General features: G+C 44.5%; 1 protein-coding gene across 1 annotated transcript; it reads right to left on the bottom strand.

The window, feature by feature from the left end:
* Positions 1-15: 15 nt before the first annotated feature.
* On the bottom strand, positions 16-23,489 carry LOC134395339 (polycystin-1-like). The gene is made up of 14 exons (XM_063121500.1): positions 23,464-23,489; positions 22,671-22,814; positions 21,856-22,028; positions 20,706-20,908; positions 19,917-20,108; positions 18,453-18,607; positions 15,816-15,946; positions 15,103-15,262; positions 14,230-14,358; positions 10,311-10,488; positions 8,577-8,864; positions 5,578-5,712; positions 3,687-4,004; positions 16-1,402 (listed from the first exon to the last, which is right to left on the bottom strand). Exons 1-14 carry the CDS (start codon positions 23,487-23,489, stop codon positions 701-703), a joined length of 2,934 nt encoding a protein of 977 aa, XP_062977570.1. The 3' UTR covers positions 16-700.
* Positions 23,490-23,613: the final 124 nt, after the last annotated feature.

Here is a 23,613-nt window from a genome sequence, read left to right as displayed (position 1 = left end):
GTGTGCATGGCACATGCATGTACTCAAATGCACACACAGACCCATTTTGCATGACTAAAACAGGACATAGTGGCTTATGTAAGGCACAGTGGCTTGTTTAAATCGGCTATGCATGCCAGGTGCCATTAGCCTATTTACTCACCTGATCGCAGCTTGTGGAAAATGCTGTTGCTGCATCAGCACAGAACTCCCATCAATTGTGGAATTTTCTGTTACAACTTTTATGCAAAGATTTCAGTCCAAGAACTGCTGTTAAATATACAGGGGTTAAATGAAATGGCTTCTTGCACCAGTTAATAGTAAATACAGCATTTATGATGTATAAGCTAGACATGAAAAGTTCCCTAAGGGCGACAGCTGTTGTCCTACAAAGAATTATAGGTATATGGAGGTGTTGATTAGTGATATTTTAAAGCCTTCCTCATATGTTTTCCTTTTTAATTTATATCCCACCCATTTTCCACCTGCAAACAGCCCAGTAGTATGAAAATGCCGGATGGTTGTAAGAGAACCCTTAAGAACTAGGCCATAGCATATTTATATATTCTCTGTTAGGCATGTCATTTGTGCATGTACGAGGAGAAATCTGAGTCTAATCCAGCCACTATTTTTACAGTTGCAGGCATTATGTTGAAGCTTTACAGGGGCGGGGGGAGGCAGCTACAAGCTCAGTGCTCAATTTAGCCTATACAGAGTTTGACTACATGTCACCTATTCCTTGCCACGCTCTCCTCTTTAAAGGGATCTGTCTCTGAAGTGCATCACAACACTGGCATCCCTGTCCTTCCTCGCTTTTTGGCCTCTTTTTTAACCAAAGGCCAGGCCAGGGAGGGATTCTGTGGCAGGAGTTTCCTGAAGCTGGAGGACTGCCCAGCAAAGCCCTGCACCTTGATGGTTGCTGTGATGCAGCATGTGCTGAGAGCTGCTTACAGACTTCAGTGGCACTGCAGCTGGAAATCCTGACACGGTGAGCTCTAAGCCTGGCCAAGGCAGATTCTGAGAATGTGCTATGTGTCCGTGGCAGCCTTAACTGGGTTCTTGAGGAGAGTGACGCCACCTTTTCGTTGGGAAGGCTTCTTTGCCCCTTCTTGTTCTCAGAGATTCTCCTCTGAGTCTGCTCCAGGCTGGTCTCAAGGTGGCAGACATCCTCTGTCAGTTTTAGGACCCTGTCAAAGCAGTCCAGGAGATCATTAACTGCAGATGGCAGGTGCTGTAGGTAAAAACCTACACTGCATGGATCAGGCGTAGGGCTCTCAGGAAGCGCTATCTCTTCAGAGCTGAAGGAAGTTGCACTAGCACAGTGGAAGTTGGTGCTGGGAGAACAGAGGTGAGACTGTTTGGAGTTTCCAGAAGAGTGAGAAGTCAGTGAATCCATTCCTTCAAATTTCACCTTGTGTCGAAACTGAAAGACGAGATCAAATTTCAGTGACAAATTCTTATTCCTCTTGTCGGGTCGAAGACCTATTCCAGCCATCCTAGGCATAACTATGCTGCCATTCTGTATATGGATTATGCTGTGAGATATATAGAGGCCTCTCAAAATGGATGCCAAAATAACGCCAACATGGTATTAAAATTAGCCGATTTTCATATTAAAATTAGCCCTTCTACAAGGCAAGAACAGTGCATGCAAACAAGAGGTAGGGTTAGATGTCATCACACCTATTGGAAACCGCTATTTATAGGAACATTAGACTGAATTAATACGGCTTCTAAGTGAGGCAAAAAACTGATGCATGCTAAAGACCTGAATATCTAGTACTTATTTTAATTCATATATTTAGGTCCTGATCTGGGCAAAAAGCTCCCTCAAGTTAGTTTACAAAATAAAACAACTGATTAGAGAGAACAGGCTTTAATCTATTTCTGGGTAAAGGTTGCCATGGTTGGGGAAGCAGCTGCAGGAGGTAAAAACCTCCACAAACTCCACAAACCAGGTAAGAACTCCAATAATAATAATAATAATCCATCTCTCCCTCTGGATCGAGGCAGGGAGCAACACTAAATAAAATACATAAACTTAGTTAAAAGAGCATATAAAACCAATACAATATTAAAACAACAGTCACAGCACACTATTGCCCCGCTCGTGCTCTCCGCTCCTCTGATGCCATGCTTCTCACCTGCCCAAGGACCCCCACTTCCCTTACTCGGCTTCGTCCTTTTTCTTCTGCTGCCCCTTACGCCTGGAACGCTCTTCCAGAACACTTGAGAACTACCAACTCAATCACAGCTTTTAAAACTCAGCTAAAAACTTTTCTTTTCCCTATAGCTTTTAAATATTGAGTTTGTTCTGACTCTATACTGTTAGCTTCACCCTACCCGGTGCCTGTTTACACTTCCCTGTGCCTGTTTGCATTCTCTTTCCCTCCTTATTGTTTACTACAACTTTATTAGATTGTAAGCCTATGCAGCAGGGTCTTGCTATTTACTGTGCAATCTGTACAGCACCATGTACATTGATGGTGCTATATAAATAATAATAATAATAGCATCTTAAATTCTGAGGTTTAAAATTCATCTGGGTAGGCTTGCTGGAAGAGACTAGCTCGGGGGTTGCATAACTAGATCTAAATAAAGTAAACTCCAATTCACATCTACAAGCAGCTGCACATAGTGGGCTTGTTCAGACAACACACTAAGCCATGGTTCGGCTGCTAAAGCTTTTGCAGCAAATGGTTAGAGAACGTGTTTAAATCATTGGTTATGTAGCTACCTTGGTTAGGAATGGTTCATACGACATGCTACGTCATGGTTCACATGATACATTAAGCCATAATGTTTAACCACCGTGGCTTAGCTGTTGTTTGAACAGAGTCAGTGTCTGCCAACACTGAGGGCCAAACAACACGTTACATACAAATGTGATAGTAGCCTGATTTTCCCCATTTAGATGAGGAAAATGTATTTACCGTGGGTGGAAATAGGGAGCAAAGACGCAGCATGCAAACACTTTCCTGTTTGCTCTTTCCCCACTCTAGATTCCACCCCTGTAGTTGTCCCCAGTGGTTTTCAAATATATGAAATCATTGTGGGAAACATTAAGCAGGGGGCCTTGCTTCTCCACTCCTACTTCACCCCCTGGAGGCAGCTTTCCCTCAACTGAACACATGGATCAGCCTCCACATGGCTTGTATTTAAAGCAGGGGTGGGCAACTTGTGCCCCTCCAGATGTTTGAGCTTCCATCTCCCATTGGCTTTAGTATAGCCAGTAGTGAGGGGTGATGGGAATTGTAAGCAAAACATCTGTAGGAGCACAAGTTTATTTTTTATTATTATTGCATTTATATCCCGCCTTTTTTTCTCCAAAGAACCCCGGGGCAGCATACATAATCGCCATTTTATCCACACACAACAACCCTGTGAGGTAGGTTGGGCTGAGAGTCTGTGACTGGCCCAAAGTCACCCAGTGTGTTTCCATGGCTGAGTGGGGACTAGAACCCAGGTTTCCTGGCTCCCAGTCCAACACTTTAGCCACTACATCACCTCCATTTAAAGTGACTGCCACATTTGTGGTGTGCTTGCATGAATCAAACTCCCATTATGGAAGTCACCAGGTTCTCTGTTGCTGCAACTGCATATAGCAACCCCATTCTCTCCTTCCACCTCATTCTCTGTCCCCTTGGGACAAGGTTGTGCAGCAGACTGTTATATCCTTCCCCTCCTCATCCCACCTTCATTTTTACCTCTTTAGTTTTGCTGAGTCCTATCCAGAGCTTAAACCGTTTCACCAAAAATTCAATCATTTCATAATCCTGAGGCTCAATAGCTGGATGGTATATCTCAGAATGGACAGCGCGGTAGCTACAAAGGACAGAAGCGCAGAGGAAACTTCGCCCAATCCAGAACACTCCTACTCCAAAGCTGAGCATGTATGTTGTACCCAGGATAGGGGAAACCTCCAACAATGACTGGAAGAAAGCTATCTTTCCATAGAGAGCAAAAAGCAGGGCTGAAAAGGCACATGGGAGTGTCCTGAACTCTTCCACAGATGCAGAGAAGGCCTGGTAATGAGGAAGGAAAGAAAAAGTCAGGATTCATTTTTGAAAAGGTAGGAGCATTCTCTTCCCATTGGCAGCCTTGGCAATCACAGAGGCTCCCAGTCAAGCATCTCCCTCATCGGTGATGGGACAGAGCGAAACAGAATAAGCAAGGGTACGTGGGTGCCTATAGGCCAGGCATGAGGAACATGTAGCCCTGCAAATGTTGATAGGAATTGCAATCCAACAACATCTGGAGGGCCGTGTGTCTTCCCTTGCCCCCATAGAGTGCACAGATACAAGATGCAGAGCACTTTGCAAAGCTGATTTGAACACAACACAATTGCAAATTCAACGGCAGGCAGTTTTAAACAGAAAGGTCTTTACTGTTTCCCTATACGCCTGTTCAGAATGTGTTATGCACACGTTAAGGAGTTTGATGTTGTTAGAGCCACCATCACAAAACATTTATTTATTTATTTATTTATTGCATTTATATACCGCCCCATAGCCGAAGCTCTCTGGGCGGTTTACAAAAAACATTCTTGTGCATGCCAGTCTAACAGATCTTCACAGCAGAGACTCAAGGAGGAACCCTTATGTAGATCTTAGTATATGGGTAGAATTATATAAGTTAAGGTGTTCTTTCAAATAGCTTGGTCCCAAGGCATTAAAGGCTTTAAAAGTTAAGACCAGCACTTTGAATTGGGACCAGAAGCTTACTGGCAGCCAGTGCAGTTTGTGTGAAATTGTTGTTAGGTTTCTAAGTTTCTGGTCCCCACCAGCACCCCCATGGTTGAATAGTTTTACCAACTGGAGTTTCTGAATGTGCTTTTGGATGATCTAGCCTTCATGATCTGAATGTGCTTTTGGATGATCTAGCCTTCAGAGCTATAATTCAGTTTGGAGGCAATTAGTACATCGGTTACTGAGGCTAGGTACGATGGTTCGAAATAGGGACACAACCAGTGCACAAGTTGAAGCTTGTAAAAAGCACTTCTGGCCACAGCCACTACCTGTGACTCACCAGACAATGACAAATTGAGGAGCACGGCCAAGCTGCACAGGACCAGTTTCACACCACTATTCAGAACTGCTGAACTTCCCAACCTACAGAAGCTTTGTCTTTCCTAGGTTATGTTTCAGCTTGCTCTCATTCATGCCAATACCATATCCAGACACTCCTTTGACCCAGTTCGCACGTAATGATAGCAAATGTTGGGTTAATTAACCCACAATTTGCTATGGTGCGTGTTGGGTGCATGCCCCCACCATTTTGAATATTGGCACGATCAGAGGTTGCTCCATGATGTCTGAACCTGGACAATAGGGGTTAATCATGGGTAAAACCCACAGTTGACCTATTATTAATTAATCCACAATTTGCTGCTATTTACATGTGACTTTGTGAGCTTTTAATTGGCCTTAACAAATGCAATATCTATTAGATTTGGATTTTTCCCCCTAAGAAACCAACATGGCTGCCTTCAATTTTTGATCCCATAGTGTTCTTTATCTGTATCCAGTGTTGGTCACACAGCTCTGTTCTCACCCCTCATACCCACGCACGCACCCACCCTTCTTTTGTATAACCTACTAAACAACCACACTGAGCACAGATGAGAAGAAACAAGAGGAAGATGAGTGTGGTAGCCACTAGCTCCTTCAGGGCACAATGGAAAGTCCTTCCAAACACAGACCATCTCCGGACAAAACGGAGCTGCTGTACAATCTAGAAAAAGAAGGAAGATTAAAAGGCACGTATTTATTTATTTATTTTTGGAAGGATGAGGACATTAAGAAAGCTACAATGCTATCATCATAGTGCAATTCTTTAAAATCCTGAAATGAGAACCTCAAAGGGAAGGCAATCCTTTGGGGCAAGCATAGCTTCTCAGAAATCCAGGTTAGGAAACAGCATTAGCTAATAAGGCTGAATATAAATGTTCCACATTTTGCCTTGGATCCAGAATCCTTGTTCCAACAGTGGAAAAATACTGCTCGTGGAACAAGACTTCTGCTTCCTGCTACATCCCATCCCCTCCAGATCTGCTTCAGGGGCTTGGGGGAACAGAGGATGTAGAATTCCCATTCCACCCGTGACATCCTTCCACTAGCAGAATGAAGATTCTGGATCCAACCCCATGTGTATAATCTGTATCCCAGCATCTTGTGTCTGAGAAGGACCTAAGAAGGCTGGCTTTTAAAATTATTATTATTATTAAAGGGCCATTTTGAAGCAGGAAAGCATTGGTAAGATTTGGAGGAAGAAAAGAGTTCCCTGAGAAAGGAATTTCCCCCACAAAATGCATTGGGCCCAATAAAGTGTTTTTTAGGCATCTTGGAATATCTTCTCTCCTCTTTAGTGTTTTGATTAAAGGACTTAAAGCTTGTGTTTATCTCAAGCCTCTTGGGAGAAACAATAATCCCACTTATTGGAATCTCTCATGCACCAATTTCCCTGCTGACTCCACAACCAAAGTTCTGAACAGCCTTTATTTATCTGCTCTGTTTGTTTGCTCCTTCTTCGTCTGTTCATTAATGCAATAAGAGGCAGCAACAAAGTGTTAATGCATCCAAACCTGGACAGAGCAGATGGGACTCCCTATGCGGATTCATTAAGCAGCACATGTAAAGGAATGACACCACAATTATCCCTCAGCAGAAGCCTCAATGACAATTATAAGGTCATTACAGCATCATTTAATACACACATTAACAACCGCGTATGCATCATTCTGGTTATAAATACATCAGGCACGGTGCCTTCTAAAACAGACACTTTGCTATACACAAATGGTAACTTTTTAAAAGTTCTCTTTTTATAAAGGATGGGTAATGAATTGTAGCAAAAACAAACTACACGGCATTGACCAAGACTCGAAAGGAGGGACGTGTTACAGTGAAGGCAAATTACACAGTCAATTTGTTTAGGTGTTGAGATGTGAAGGCTGAAATCTTCAGGAATAGTCCCACTGACTTAAAAATGGAACAACATCAAGATTCACATTACAGGACTGCAGTCACTGATGACAACTAGCCTGCCTATCTGGCGGGATGGTTAATTTTATCCCAACAATCTATCCTATCTCAAAGCTGATCCTGCCCTACTTTGGCATTAGCACGAAATACAAACAAGAGCAGGGTTATGCAGATAAAGGAGCAGGTTCGATTCTCAATAGCCAGGATCACCAGGGACAGTGTGGCCCCCATCCCAAAGGTGGCCCTGGGCCAAATCCTTGCTTCCTTCCCTATCAGTGAATAAAAGCCATTCACAGCTATGTCGGAAAGTAAAATGGGGCATTTGGAAACATGCTTATTAGGTGGTCTGGATGGTGCAGATGTGTCTGGGTGCAGAGCACCCAGAGACACACTGCTCCCTCTCCCTGCCTTTCCCGCCACACAAATAATGATGGTTGTCACATTGTTAATGAAACAATTAAAAGAAACAAAATAGGACTGGGACTTCAGCCTCACCTTTCAATATAGGCCTGCAAAATCAGCAACTGTTGAAAAATGCCTTCACAGCTATAGGGCTGTGGGATGCACACACACACTTTGGGATATATTTTGATGAGACTCTGCTTTGGGGTAATAAGTTCTAAATGAGCTGCTAACAAGGTCCCAAACATATGACAATATGAGCAAATATGAAGAAAGAGTTTATTATTATGTGATCTTGTCCTAGAAGTGCTTGTTAAGATGGAAAGGGTTTCCAAGAGCAGCAAGAGGACCCCTGAACAGGCTGCACCAATAGGAGCAGGTTCAATTCTCAATAGCACTTCTGAAAACCCTCCAGCACCCTTATTTATTTATTATTGCATTTATATCTCACCTTTTTTCTTCCAAGGAACTCAAGGTGGCGTACATAACCCTCCTCCTCCTCTCCATTTTATCCTCACAACAACCCTGTGAGGTGGGTTGGACTGAGAGTGTGTGACTGGCCCAAAGTCACCCAGTGGGTTTCCATGGCTGAGTAGGGACTAGAATCTGGATCTCCTGACTCCCAGTCCGACACTTTAGCCACTACACCACACTGGCTCTCAGAAAGATAGCCCCAGGAGACACAGCAAGATTTTGGCATACTACCATTGGGCTATGCTGCAAGATTCCCCTGATGGTCATTTTCTGATAGGATGAAATGGCTGACGAGAATCACTGGTACAGGGCAATGACTGAAATCATGTGCTTTGGAATGCTCCACCCCCAAGAGTTTAATTTCCTTCTTCCCTGGCATTTTGTTCCAAACTGAATACCTTCCTGACTGTTCTAGAAAGACTTTGGTCTTCTGGATGGTTGCCTCCCTCCCTCTGTGTGTTTGACTTTTTAATTACAGTTTTTGTTGATGTAAGCCATTATTTTTTCCCAAAGGCAGGATATAACTTCAAAACAAAACAAAACACATAAATGAATGAATAATTGCCCCACATGAAAATCCCTTCACCAAGTCACAAGAATCCTGGAGATATGTTGTTAGACTGCAGACCTAAAGGGACCCAGTGGTGAAGGGGTCTTAAATATAGTAAAGGCCACTTCAGGTGTGGCATTTGCAAAGCGCGTCAGGGAATTTTCAATTCCCCCGCTGCTTTTTCTCACCTTCAGCATGGTGACCGTTAGGAGCAGGGCACACAGGACGGCTTCTGCCCGGGCCAGCACAGCCACTTCGTAGAAGCTGGTGAAACTGTGGCGGTGCTCCTGGTAATGTATCAGCCGCACCTTGGCCAAACAGATGGAAGCAAAGTGCAAGGCAGCCACAGCTACAGAAAGAAGGGCCAGGAGCAGCCGGAAGGAACTGAGGCTCCGCCATTGGCCAGGCACCCTTTCCTGGGGTGTGAACGACAGCTCTGGTAGCACGAAAGCTCCACTGAAGAGAAGCAGGCAGATCTGCAGAGGGAGGAGGAAGCCAAAACAAAGGGCAAAAGGCCTTCATCTCGGTATCTTGATGTGGCACACAGAAGTAGACACTGACAGTGCAACCTTATGCATGTTTAACTCAGAAGGAAGCCCCACAGTATGCTGTGGAGCTTACTCCAGTCCCAGCTACTTATGCATCACATGGCAGCATTAGGCACACTTAACTTGGGATAAAATCCTCATGACAGCAGTGGACCTTCTTTCTGCAAAAACATGGATAAGTACCACACGCTTGAGGACATTTTGGACATGGTTGGAGAGGAATACAATCATTCATCCTATCCATTGAGGATAGAGCAAGAGATTTTAAACTATAGTGTAATAGGTTTGTGTGCATTTCCTCATAAACTCCCCCAAATAACACTATGCAATGCAATAAACCGTGCATAGGGCTGCTGAGGACGTTCCTTCTTGGAGAAAGGATATTTGTCAGGGATGAGTTAAAGCCACTCTAGAATACTTAAAGACTATCCTGGCTTAGGGATTGGTCTAGAAGAGGCTGGAGGCCCAACTCTGTGAGATAGTGTGGTCAATGTATCTGACCATACATTGGGGGAGACCTGAGTTCAAACCCTTGCTCAGTTATGAAGCGCCTAGGGTGACCTTGGCCAGTCATTCCTTATCAGCCTAACCTACTGTAGGCTTGTTCGGAAGACCAGAAGAGCACATACACACTTCTGCAGAAGGAGGGCAGGATATAAATATAATACATATATTAAAACAAAAAGGCACAATCCTGTGATCCCTCAGAGGGTGTCTCGGGGACCATAGCATGTTGTTGTGGACCTCCTCTTCCATGGGCAGAAGCAGAGGTTCATGGGCAGAGGAGGAAGTCTGCTGTCAGAAGCCTTGATCAGGTGGCAGAAAGCTCTACTGGGTCTCCAACAGCCGGAGGAGCTGAAAAACAGCAGACTGATGGAGGCCCTGGATTTGCGGGATCCAAAGCTCTGCCATTCCCCTGACATGTCCCTGATAAGGGGCAAAAACGACACCAGCCCTGGAGCTATTTTCCCTCTCATTGGAAGAAATGGGAAGGAATATTATTTTTAAAAAGGTTGGCTGCAGCCAACGAAAAAGTCAAAGCAAAAAGCGATGGCCACCTTACACAAGTTCTGCCCTGGCCAGCCTGCACCTAGATAGGGGCTTTGAATTTAGTGATTCTTCCACTACGGAGTCTCCCTTTGCTACCCCTATAGGACAGCTCTCTAAATATCTATTCTATGCATTCAGGAGAGGGGTGGGTGGGATACACATATATCTCAACACATCACCTGCCAGATCACACTACCTGTGAGCCAGCAACTCCAAAGTTCCCTTGTGCTGTGAGCATGCTCATCAACACGGGAGCACGCTCATCAACACAGGAGCACACTCATCAATACAGGAGCACGCTCATCAATACGGGAGGATACATACCACCATAGCAAGGGGAAGCTCCTGACGATCACCAGAGTAGAGCATTGGGAAAGGGAGAAAGGACATCGAAGCAATTGCTGGCCTGGCCGGTGGAAACTCAAATAGGAGCATCACTGCCACGTACAGATTTACATCAGCATTGTACTGGGTGAACTCGACAAGCACAGCTTTGCTGCTCCTATCACAAAGAGGCAAGAAGAGAGAGACCTGTGAATGTCAGTTCGAAGAACAAGCTATACTGAAATATTTTTCTGGGGGCCAGAGAAGTGATATTAAGATAAGATGGGGTAAAGCTGGTTAGATTCCCCCCTCCCTCTAGAAGGGCTGGATGGGTAGGCTCTGCTTGCATTCTCAGCATCTGCAGACTATGAGTCTTTTTGCTCTTTTCCTAGGCAACATTGCCTGTTTGCTTGATCCCTCCTCACCCTATAGGCAGGATGAAATTATACACAGTAACATTAGAAGTGGTATTCCCACCAAATTGACGTGCAACAGCCTTCCTCAACCTGGTGCCTTCCAGTTATTTGGAAAACAATTCCCAGCATTCCTGATCACTGGCCATGCTGGCCGAGAATGATGGTAGTTGAAGTCCAAAACTTCAAGGTTGGGAAGACTGACCTACAATATCCCACTCAACGCCACACTTAGGACATGTCTGCATTTGATCCAGGTTCAAACCCGGTTTAAGTGCTATGGCTCCAAGTTGAGGACATCTGGGGAGAATTTCTGAGAGGAGAATAACCATCTCTAAACTCCGGATTCTTAGTGCCCTCATAAAATTACAATTCTCTACAGGACGCCATAGTAGTTAAGTGTGCCATTTGAGTCCTTCCATGGGGCTTAAATTACAGTAATGGATGTGCCGCTTAAGAGTTTCCAGTCCCTAAAGAGCAGACCATGAGGGAATCTACACGTCGTACTGAAGGCACTTGCGTAGACGGAGAAAGAAGAGATGGCGGAAGAGGCGGAGGAGGCGGAGGCTGGGGAACCGGCCCCGTCCTTGCCGCTGCCTCCCCGCCGGCCTCCTGCTGCCGGGGTAAGAGCCACCCGGGTCGGAGAGCTCAGCTTCCGCTTCCGCCTCCTCCTCCGCCTCTTCCCTAGCCGCCTCCTCCTCCGTCTCTTCTTTCTCCGTCTACACCATCGTTTTGACGGCACACTGGAGGCGCACACAAGCGCATTCAGTACGACATGTAGATTCCCTCCATGTTAGTCTACAATGTTCATATGGGCTGGTGCCAAACTAGCTAGGCTATGCAACCTAAACAGTGGCCTGTGAGAAAAGATATCTTTCTTTCCTTAGAACTTTTCCTGACCTTCAGGCTGTGCCTTCAGCAGCACCCATGTCAAACTGCCTTATGAACTGGGGAATCACAGGAAACTCCCTGATATTAAGGATGCATGTCCCCTTAAGATAAGGTTTAAAGCTATGCACCCTTAATATCGGTTTAGCAGATAGATGGCCAGAATAGCAAAGACCCAGGCAGCAATGATGTATATTGGAGGAAAACTCGTGCTAAGTCTGACCAAACACGGGTTAGAGCTCATTATCGAGCCTACTCTGTGGTGGTGAAGGTGGCAAAGAGACAGTTCTTTTCCATCAGCATTGCATCTTCACAGTGTCATCCAGCGAAGCTTTTCTGGGTGGTTCGTGGCCTGTTACACTGTGGGCCAGGGCATGAGATTGTTGAACCCTCGGTAGCACGCTGTGACGAGTTTGCACAACACTTTGAAGATAAAGTCGCTCAGATTCGTCTTGAGTTGGACACCACACTTAATGCAGTTCCACTAATAGAGGCGTTCAGAGCGCCGTCTGGGCCAGCTTTATTGGATGAGTTTCAGTTATCGAGGCCTGAGGATGTGGACAAGGTGCTTGGCCAAGTCCGGTCGACCACCTGTGTGCTTGACCCTTGCCCTTCATGGCTTATTACATCAAATAAGGAGGGGATTGCCGGCTGGGTCCAGGAAGTTGTAAATGCCTCCTTGAGAGAGGGAGTGATGCTGGCCTCTTTAAAAGAGGCGGTAATTAGACCACTCCTAAAAAAGCCAAACCTGGACCGGGAAGATGCTAAAAACTATAGGCCGGTGGTGAACATCCCTTTCCTGGGCAAGGTGCTTGAGCGGGTGGTTGCAGGACAACTCCAGGCACTCTTGAATGAAACGGATTATCTAGATCCATTTCAATCGGGTTTCAGGCCTAGTTTTGGAATGGAAACTGCCTTGGTTGCCCTGTGGGATGACCTCTGCCAGGAGAGAGACAGGGGGAGTGCGACCCCGTTGATTCTCCTGGACCTCTCAGCAGCCTTCGATACCATCGACCATGGTATCCTTCTGGATAAGTTGTCTGAGCTGGGAGTTGGAGGTACTGCGTTGCAGTGGTTCCGCTCCTACTTGGATGGCCGATTCCAGAAGGTGATGCTGGGGGATTATTGTTCTGTGCTGTGGCTCCTAAGCCATGGGGTTCCGCAGGGCTCTATTTTATCCCCTATGCTGTTTAACATATACATGAAGCCGCTGGGGGAGGTTATCCGGAGATGTGGACTGAGGTGTCAGCAATATGCAGATGATACCCAGCTCTACCTTTCCTTTTCATCAAACCCAGGTGAGGCAGTGACTGTTCTGAACCAGTGCCTGGGCATGGTAATGGACTGGATGAGGGCTAACAAACTGAGACTCAATCCAGACAAGACGGAGGTACTGTTAGCAGGTGGTTCATCTGTCCGGCGAGGTGATGTTTGCCCTGTCCTGGACGGGGTTGCACTCTCCCTAAAGGATCGGGTCCGTAGTTTGGGGGTGCTCTTCGATCCAGAACTGTCACTTGAGGCACAGGTGAACTCAGTGGCAAAGAGCACCTTTTATCAGCTTAGGTTGATATACCAACTACGCCCTTATCTGGACAGAGATAGCCTAGCTACAGTTATCCATGCTCTGATAACCTCTTGTTTGGATTACTGCAATGCGTTATACGTGGGGCTGCCTTTGAAAACGGTCCAGAAACTTCAGCTGGTACAAAACAGGGCAGCCCGTTTACTAACAGGGACTGGCTGGCGAGATCACATTACGCCAGTCCTTTTACAACTTCATTGGCTGCCAGTCCAGAGCCGGATCTACACTACTGCTTTAAAGTGCTTTGTAACAGTTTTATAGCGCTTTAAAGCAGTTAAAGCGCTTTATAACTGTTATAAAGCGCTTTAAAGCAGTAGTGTAGATCCTGCCCAGGTCCGGGCCCAATTCAAAGTGCTGGTATTGACATTCAAAGCCCTAAACGGCTTGGGGCCAGGTTATTTGAAGGAACGCCTCCTCCCATATGTGCCTGCCTGGACCTTAAGATCATCCACAGGGGTCCTTCTCCGTGAGCCCCTGCCGAAGGAAGTATGGCAGGTGGCTACTAGGAGGAGGGCTTTCTCCGCTGTGGCACCCCGGTTGTGGAATGAGCTCCCCAGAGAGATTCGCTTGGCGCCTACATTATTTTCCTTTTGTCACCAGCTGAAGACCTTTTTATTTTCTCAGTATTTTAACACCTAATTTAACTTAAATTTAAACTCTGCTGTTTTAATTTCATATTTTAACCTATATCAATTTTTGCTGTGTGGTTTTATCCTGGTTGTGCTTTTTATATTGTATTTTGTATTTGTGTTTTTAAATTGTTGGTTGTTTTATTATGCTCTTCATGGTTTTAACTTTTGTGAACCGCCCAGAGAGCTTCGGCTATTGGGCGGTATAGAAATGAAATGAAATAAATAAATAAATAAATTGTTTTTCCCTCATAGCTTAGCAAACTGAGTGAACAATGCAGAAGCCATCCAAGGGGAAAATCATTCCTTCTTTTCCACAGCAACAAGAAAAATCCCACAGTGCATTGATTTTTTTCTCCATTTGAAGGCTGAGTTTCAAATAAAAATAAAGGTCTTGTGCACTTTGCCTTTTGTGGATCCAGTTGCTTCCTTGTAGGTCGTGCAGTATCCTCTGGGCCTTTGCAGAGTTGTTCCCAAGCTCTCTTGAGCAGCCAGAATTTGTGTGGTAAAATCCTGCATGACCCCAGATCCAAAACCTGCCAACAAAATCCCATTTAGGGCCCATGAAAATTAGAAATTAGAAACTGTCAGAAATGCCTTGGGAGCATTATTTATTTATTTATTTATTTATTTATTTATTTATTTATTGCATTTTTATCCCACCATTTTCCCTCCATAATCCTGAAGCTTTTAAGACTATGTATTAACTAGACTGACTTTCTGCCTCCTCTCCATTTTATCCTCACAACAACAACCCTGTGAGGTGGGTTGGGCTGAGAGTCTGTGACTGGCCCAAAGTCACCCAGTGGATCTTCCGACTCCCAGTCCAACACTTTGGCCACTATGCCACACTGGCTTCAGTCTTTCATGCATCCTGTTCTTTTTCTCCCAAAGATAGAGATTATGTTCCCAGCCTTAGTTCCGATTCCCTTTGAAGCTTCCCCACATCCATTGACAATCCTCCATCCTATCCTTGCACTTGGAACAATCAATGCAAGCTGATTGCTGCCCTGTCCTCCACTGAGCCAGTCACATGAATGCAGGTGGTGCCACATTACAGAGTCAGCATAGGTGAGTTTTCAGCACACCTTTACAACCACAGCTTTGTGAGTGGTCACAAGCACACGCTATAAGCTGATCCACAGTGACCATCATGTGATGCTGGCATTCCCACTACTGGCTCAGCATGTCTGGATGTCAACATGAATTGTCTAGTTGTTAGATCCTCTATGATTACTTGAGCGCAATCCAGAAGTACAGATTCCCACATCAGTTCTTACCTAAAAGAATCATGCTGAGTTGGGTCAGCGCATGTATCTCTATTTGTCTGACTGTTCTGAGACGCCTCTGATCTAGACCCAGGCAAGTGGCACAGAGGACAGGTGTTGCTGACAGTATTGAAGTGGTACATCTGAAATGCAAGTCCAGGCTGGGAAAGCCCTAAGAGGTACAGAAAAAGGAGCAGGAAGAGCTTTTAAATAAATAAATAAATAAATAAATAAATAAATAAATAAATAAATAAATACTCCTTGCTAGGTTAAATACTATACAGACAGCATACATACACTTATGTATTACTTATCTTGGTAATCCCCACCTATATTCTCCCCCTGGCACATGCTTTGAAATACTGTTGTTAACAGTCTCAGAACTATAACTCCCATTAATTCAGTTTATTAGGCTTAATGTACATTCTACCTGGGATTTCTGAGGTCGAGATTCATTTCTCTATTTCCTAGACCCCCAGCTCACTTTCACAATCTCCCTTTTCATTGTTTGTTAAATAGGCCCATAAAACCAAAGCTGAGTAGACCAACTCTTCTTAGGTTTCAACACTGCCTGCCATGAAATAGCAACTTCTCTTTTTTGGGGTCTTTAACTTCCCTGCCCCTTCCCACTAAAACAATCCCCTACTGCCCATTTCTCTCAGATTTTCCTTAACTTCTTCACTTTGCCAGCCATGAGAGAAAAGTGATTCCATCAGAATTCGCACCTGGATCCATAACCAGGCTTGCGGTAGAGCTTTGATGGTGGAGTTGAGGAACTCCTACTAGTGTCAGTGTTGGGTTGCTGTAAAGGTAGTTCAGTAGCACAGTGTCTATCCATTCCAATGTGTCAGAGTAGCTGCAAAACAAAAAGGACTGGTGCAATTCATCAACCATGCAACATATTATTAAAGAAAAGCATAGTAAAGAATCGCTTCGTTTTGCTTCCTGATTCTGTGATGGTGAAATCTATCACCTAGTGCAGAAAAGTGGATTAAACCAAAGAAATTGTTTTATTTCAAATGAACTCCCCAAAGAAAAAAATGACTATAGCGAAGAGGCAGCTGGACAACCATCTGCCAGGGATGCTTTAGGTGGATTCCTGCATTGAGCAGGGGGTTGGACTCGATGGCCTTGTAGGCCCCTTCCAACTCTGCTATTCTACGATTCTACGATTCTATGAAGACATTTTGCTGTCACACATCTATGAAGACTTCAGCCATCTTTGGAGAAGGAATTGATCTGGCTGTGTAGCCAGCCAGCTCCATTTGCCATTATTAAGGAGGTGTCCGGCACACAGGAGAACTCTGGGAGCAACCTGGGCCCTTCCCCCAGGCATCTTCCATCAAATATTTGGTGTTCTTCTGGCATTTGAAGTCTTACACATGAACAAAGCTGGAGGAAGGATCAGGTGAAAGACCTTATCTGTGTATGCCTTTATTACAACACACCCTATGTGGGCAATTAACAGAGGGAATGAATGCAACTATAGGGTGTTGTTGTTGTTGTTGTTATTGTTATGGAGACTTCCCATAAATACAAACAGCAGCTTTGAGTCATGACTAGTTTGGCTTTGTGAGGTGGGTGGAAGCAAGGACATGCCAATTGTCCCAGGGAGCCCAGGCAGAGGGGTCAGGCAGCAGAGGAGGAGAGGGGGGCACAAGCAAGGCAGGTCTGAGGCCAAGGGGGTCTGCCAAACATTGCAAATCAAAACTTTCTGGCCTTTCAATAATAATAATTTTTAAAAGCAGCGCCTTAAGGCATGCATATGGGAACTAAAATTCATACCCACTGCTGATATAAATAATAGGCTGGGTGGTTTGGGTACTTTACTCAGGAACAGCATTTGAAATATTACTTGGTGTTAAAAACCACTGTGAGCTCATTTATTATCTGCCAAGGACTTGTGGCTGAGTAATAATCTACCCAAAGTGATTCAAATATTTGCATTATTAATGAACATTGTCATTATGGGAGTTCAGATTTAATACATTGTGCCTTCCTCACTGCCACACAAAAGAGATTTCTGAGAATCAGAATAATGTATTCCATTTTTTTTTACTAAGACTAGTTGATCTAAGAAAAGGTATCATCATTCTACCTACTTTGGCCTCCCAGATTCTTTTCCTGAATAGCCTTTTGTAAGTTCCATGACATCTTATAAACCGATTTTAAAAGTCCTGAAAGTGGAGTGCCATCTTCATTTGTTTGGACACTCTATGGAAACTGCAATCATCGTCAATGATATGCAATCATCGTCAATGATAGACAGGGAATGCCGATCAAGAATTCAGTGACTCTTCCTCAGTGGGGGATTTTAAGCAGAGGCCATCTGGTTGGGAATGTTCCAGTTCTGGATATTTTGTCTTGAGCTAAATGGCCTACAAGTCCCTCTATATGATTCTATGACAAGGGTAGACAACATGGCCAGCAGGCTGCATGTGCCCCCTATTGCTTCACCCAAAAACATAAGTGTTGTGGGGGGCGGATGGCATCCATATTGGCTATGGAATGTCCAAACAGCAAAATTTGCATCTTTGATCATTCAATAGCTGCTAAAGAGTGCCAAAGAGGTTAAATTTAGCTTGCTAACAAGCTATGTTTAACCACTGCAGTGCTCTGTAGTGCTACGTATAGAGCACTTTGCCATTGAATTTTGGTGGCAACCCAGCAATTTTGGCAGAGGTAAGAGCATAAGAGCCATGCTGGACCAAACGTACATCTGGTCCAGCCAACCAGCTATCAAGCAGCAACCCACAAGCAGGGCACAAGTGCATCAGCGCCCTCCTGCCTATGTTCCCCAGCAACTGGTGCACATAGGCTTACTGCCTCTGATACTGGAGGTCTGGATGCCCAGTGGATTGCAGCCCAGTCCTCCATTGCCCAGCCCTGTTCTATGACTAGTAGCAGATGATGGCTGCATTACTTGTGTGTGTGTGTGTGTTTCATGTCAGCTTCACTTGAGGATGGGAGGGTGGCTATAGTACTTTTAAAACTTAGAAGATTTTTTTTAAAAAATGTAAGCCACTTTGTGTTAAAATGCTGTCAAGAACTTTAGAAAAATAGTACACATTGCATGCAATGCCTGTTGTACTGGGAATGTACTATCAGTGTAATATCTGGCCCTGATGATTGACACAAAAGTCTGCTAGATGGGCAGATTGTCAGTTGGACCCAGTTCAATTATATTTATGACTTATGTTGAGGACAATGTACTTGACCTTAGACATGTCTGAATATTTAGTGGCATGGTATCTTCCTGCAATATAATTCTTAAGTGCCTCTAGTGATGGCAAACTGTCCATGACAAACTAGTGATGGCAAGCTATCCATCTGTCCATGTTCCGTCCCTCTGAAGAGCTCACCTGCACACAGAAGTGAAGTTCAGTCCTTTGTCATTTGTCACCGAGATGGCTTGTTTGGCAGCAGCATGCAGGAGATGGACATTGTTGTCACGGAAGCATCTCTGATAATTGATGGTCAGCACCACCAGAAGGAAGAGCATATGAATGATGCAGTTCTGGGATGAGGGGATCGGAGGAGAAGAAAATAACAATTCAATGTACATGACGTAGCGCAATCATGGATGCCCATACTGCAGGTGAATGATTTTTAACTTGAAAAATCTGGTTGCATTTGGATGTTAACTTTATTAATAAAGTTAACATCTAAATCAATTCTGACACCTAGTGGGCAGAGAAAATCCTAACACTTGTGTTAGCATCTTCTACTTCATTTGTCTTCAACTGGTGGCGGGCCCACTACAGGGTTGTAGTCTGACCTAAGGAGGGCTGTAGCAGCAGCAGTAACACCATACAAATGTAGGTTAAAAAAAAATTAAGAGGCGAGACCCCTTCCCATGCATGTTTGGGCTTAAGTGGAGTCCTGGGTCTCATTAAAAATTGGCCCTTAGCAAGGATACGACTCTGAGCTTATTTAAAATCACATTCTGATGCTACTGCTGCAGCATGGTTGCTGCTGAAAAATTGCTGCTGCATGGCTTCATCATCTTGCCGCCATAATATAGACAGGTAGAGACCTCACTCCCAGCCGAAATGACAGAAATTCCCTCAAGGCCACTGCTGTCATTGTGGAAAGTAACCATGGGTGCTTCCAAGCAAGGCTTTTATGGTTCCAACACCTGGTCTTATTTGCAGAATTTGACAGGGGTCCAGATGTCATCATCTTCCACTCATAACCCTCCCATGTTTTCCCACCACTTCTTCTAGTCCCCCCTCCTTTATGACAGAAAATCCACGAAAGGAGAGAAAAAAAGAGGGAATTGCTACACATTGCCTTCTGAGCAGAGCCCTGTGTCTGGAAGCACCCCAAGTGACCCAGTGGGATGACCTCTCTGGTTGCTGCTTGCAAACGTTACTGCAGAAAGTCAGGAGCTCCAATTGGACCGAAGTGTCTTTTTAGTGACAGCAGCATGACAGCAGTAATATGGTGTGATTAAGATTCTTAATCACAGTTGACCCTCAGTTTCCTTCAAGCCCGATGACCTTAGCCACCTATGAAACTGTGTTGCCACAATAAGGTCAATTTACCTCCATACATGTAAATCCTCCAAAGCCTCCTATACCTGCTGTCAAAACTCTGGATCACACCCATGTCAGTTCTTACCTTGACTGCCACCATCTCTTCCTCTCTAGACTTTCTTTTGATCCTCTCATCTCCATTCAATATTCTGCTGCACAGATTACACACCTTGCCCGTTGCCGTGACCATGTCAACATCACATTAGCTTTTTCAGGATGACTTTCAGAAGGTCTTCCCAAGCCTGGATGCACATGCCATCATTTCCCAAGACAAGTCGGGCAACTTACCCGCATTAAGTTCTTGAGAGCGCGTACTTTCTTGGCCTCCTCCTTGGCCTGCAGCAGCCCGTAACCACAGGGCACTCGCACCTTCCCAACTCTCTCGGGCATTTGCTTCACCAAGGGCTTCTCCACCAGCCCATCAGCTTCACTCTCCACTGGCTTGCTGAAGAGGGCAGCATGCAGAGTCCCAATCACGACCTGAGAGAACAGGTACAAAGGAAGCTGCCATTGGTTTATCCAGCTCAGTATTGTCTTCAGGTATTAGCAGCAGTTCTCCAGGCCTTCAGACAGGAGCCTTTATCCCAGCCCTACCTGGTGATGCCAAGTATTGAACCCAGCGCTGCTTGGATTGAAAGCATGTGCTGTACCACTGAGCTACAACCCTTCACCTTCTTGGTGCAGAATGTGTTTGTTCATTCAATACACAAAGTCCTTACATCACTCCCTTTTTCAGCATTTCATTGAGGCTATCTTCAGCACTATGAATCAGTGGCAAATTCATCCCTCTGTGGAAAGAGAGCCTATTCCTCCACGGGAAGGATATTGTTAAACACCCTCTCTCCCCCAGTGCTGCTCCTCAATCATTTTGGCAGCCCCCATGGATCTCCTCATTTAAAATAAATATCAAGAGATCATGGGCTTCCCACATGATCAAAAAACTTATAGTTTCCAGGCTGCCAGCTATAGGGCTGTTTGAAAACTGCCTATCCCCCTATTGTATTTGAGAACATAAAGTATGTATATGTGATAACTCAGAACATTGCAGAAGTACAGAGGAATTGGTTATGCCATCACCTTCAGTGGCTCCAGAAAGATGAAAGATGTGATGAAAGCAAAGGCAGAGGAGATCAGCCACATCAAAGCCATGTGGTCAAGGAATGTGGAACCATACAAGATGTTGATGGAGAAACAGCCAGCTAGCAGCAAGAAGATAAACACATAAGTTGCTGGCAGCATCCCAGCAGGGAAGAGCCACTCCTGAGGTCTTCGGGCAACCCCTGAAATGAAGACAACCAAGGAGTATATCCTGGGACAATCTTATATATATATAATTCAAAGTTGGGTGTTAGCTAGTCATCCTCTTTTGACTGCCTTCACGTTGACTGAATCTCATGAAACATACTTCATTAGAAAACTCTTGACATGCAGAGTCCATGCATAACAATGGTTTTCACTATAATTCAAAGTTGGGAGTTGGTGAGTTGTTCTTTATTTATTTACTTATTACTGAAAAAATATATATTCCGTGTTTCCACTAAAAATATCCAACAAAATTGCTCCTATTTTGTATGGCACACAAAATCAATTCATAGTAGAATAACGTGCTTGGTTTAGATTCTAAGCTTCATCCCATGTACCTGTTTCCCTCGAATTATCCCCTACAGCATTAAGCTGTCACCGTTGTTGTTGTTAGCTAAATCTCACCCCGGGCAGCAGTGCTCCTAAGATCCTTTGCTTACCAAGAAATGGGTTTAAGGAGGAAAATGTAAAAAACCATTAAAAAATTAATGGATGACCCAATCCAATTCAAATTTGGTATGCTTAAAGCTCTCCTTAATATCTATTACTGTGCCAATTTTGATGTCTTTATCTTTAAAACTTACGCAGATGTAAGCATTTGTTTAATTTTTCTTTAAACATGATCCTGTGTCCCCAGTGGCCATTCGGAAAACAACAAATGATTCGCTTGAAAACTAGTAGCCAAATACCTCGATTCTTTTCTCTTTATAGCAGAATTAAAGCAGGATGCATGGGAGTACTTCACAATAAAAGCAGACGATAAGCTGGAAAACTTTGGAGTCCTTTGCACGCAATTTGCAGTGATTGCACAGTATAACGCTGGTGTGATAAAGCTCTAGGCCCAGGCTAAGTTACTTTAGGCATGCGCTCTGTCCCAGCATTAGGGCTCTTCTGACCAAAACATCTCATCTGTATGCACACATACCAATCCGGGTGGAAAGCGATGAAACCGGAGAAGAAGGAGGTTCCAGATCAGAAAAGAGAGCGCTCCCAATGCTTGTCATAGCAGAGATGTAAGAGAACGACTTCCGCAGAAACCCCCAGCTGTTTCCATGCTGCACAATCTCATCAGACCAGCCGCTACTGGAACTTTCCATCCTGCCAGTCAAGTGGGGGTGGGGAGGAGGAATGTGCCAGAATTAGTGGCAAGGGATGCATCAAAGCCACCAAGATAGATACGAGGCATGGTGGCCATTCCAGAAATTGAGGTGTGGTGGTGGGGAATAGGACTAGAGAGCTTGCAGCTCTGTCAGGCTGAGCTGGCAAAATACTGGTTTTTATTTCAGGCCAATGCAGAGTTGTGGCAATTGTACCAAGCTGTTAAAAATCTGACTGGTTTTTTTTCTTTTCTTTAAAGCTAAGAAAGAGGCTTGTTTGGCGCCCACTATGTGATAAAGGAAACTTGGGATAAAGACAAACAGCCCTTCAAAGTGTGATTTGAACACATCACGCCTCAAAGTATTTTCATTACAGTTTAGGATGTCTGCTTGTCTCTATCTTTGTTTAAAGTTAAGGCCCCCAATATGCACTTTGACTAATAATATCCCAAATGTGAATTAATAATTATATTTATTGATCTGGAATAGATTGAGAGATGAATTCTTCTTTCTGTCCATCCATTTAATCTCTTCAAAGTTTGACCCGCTGATCACCGCCCCCTCCCCCGCACACACACTGCGACATCTCTTGACTTAAATGACTGTTTGGGGAGTAGCATTTCTGCCTACCTGCATTACTTACCCATCGTAGAGGAGATCTGCTTCAGCTTGGGGTGAAAACCTGCCACTGTCCAATGTGACACAGTCGGAGATGTTCTCTGGAGGTTTGTCAGTGCCACAGTTGAGCAAACCTTCCTCTGGGGAGAATAAGAAAAGCTGGAATGATCTGTTTACCACCAAAAGCAGATCGAAAGCGGTCAGAGAGGGGAAGGCAGAGCTACACAACTCATATATTTGAAGTCAATGCACAAAACTGCGCCACTAATGGCAGCTAAATTTTAAAATGGTTCCTGTTGTAGTGGCCCTTCCTTGCCTGTGTTAAACAGACAGTGAAAAAGAGGAGGAGGAAGAGGAGGAGGAGGAGGAGGAGGAGGATGAGGATGACGACAACAACAACTACAATTTTTTTCCACCACAAAAAAAGCCATAATGCCCCATTTCAATATGGGTCCCAAGACATCCCACCAGTATCCCTATTCTCTTTAATCAGAGTTTGGCTACCCACCAATTACAAAACCTTGAGCTGCCTAATCGTTCACAATTTAACTGATTCAATTGAAATGCTTAAGTATTAGTAAATATATCTGCAATTACTGAAACACTGATAGAGGTGTCTTTCTGATACACTGCATACAACTTGCAATGAAACAGACAGAAGTTACCCCAGGTTAGAAAATTCATTTTTAATATTTTCATTGTCAAAATCAAAATAGCCTGAAAAGCAAACACGTTAGCCTGTAACCAATTAAAAACGGCCTTCACAGATTGTGATTGCTCTGGATTTATCAATGAAAGATGTGCAATGCAAGACATACTCCTGGGACAGGGAGGTGCAAGGCATTGTTGAGGCACTAAGATTGCAGGACTGGGGAGGGGGCAGTGAGAATGACAGTGACAGAGAGGGTGAAGTCCAGCTGCTATCTAATCATTTGGACAACAGCCAGGCCAGGTCCTTTGAATCTGTG

This window comes from Elgaria multicarinata, chromosome 3 (genome assembly GCF_023053635.1).
Source record: "Elgaria multicarinata webbii isolate HBS135686 ecotype San Diego chromosome 3, rElgMul1.1.pri, whole genome shotgun sequence".
In the NCBI taxonomy this organism is placed as follows: domain Eukaryota; kingdom Metazoa; phylum Chordata; class Lepidosauria; order Squamata; family Anguidae; genus Elgaria; species Elgaria multicarinata.
Note: the sequence above shows the minus strand (reverse complement) of the source record. Positions and strands in the feature narration are given on the sequence as shown.

What these genes read in the sequence shown, in the direction of transcription:
- LOC134395339 (XM_063121500.1), bottom strand. Translation starts at nt 23,489, where the DNA reads ATGCCTTGCACCTCCCTGTCCCAGGA. An exon ending in ACTCAGCATGATTCTTTTAG is followed by an intron (nt 14,359 to 15,102) that starts GTAAGAACTGAT and finishes TTTTGTTGGCAG; the next exon opens with GTTTTGGATCTGGGGTCATG. An exon ending in TAACGGTCACCATGCTGAAG is followed by an intron (nt 5,713 to 8,576) that starts GTGAGAAAAAGC and finishes TTCTTTTTCTAG; the next exon opens with ATTGTACAGCAGCTCCGTTT.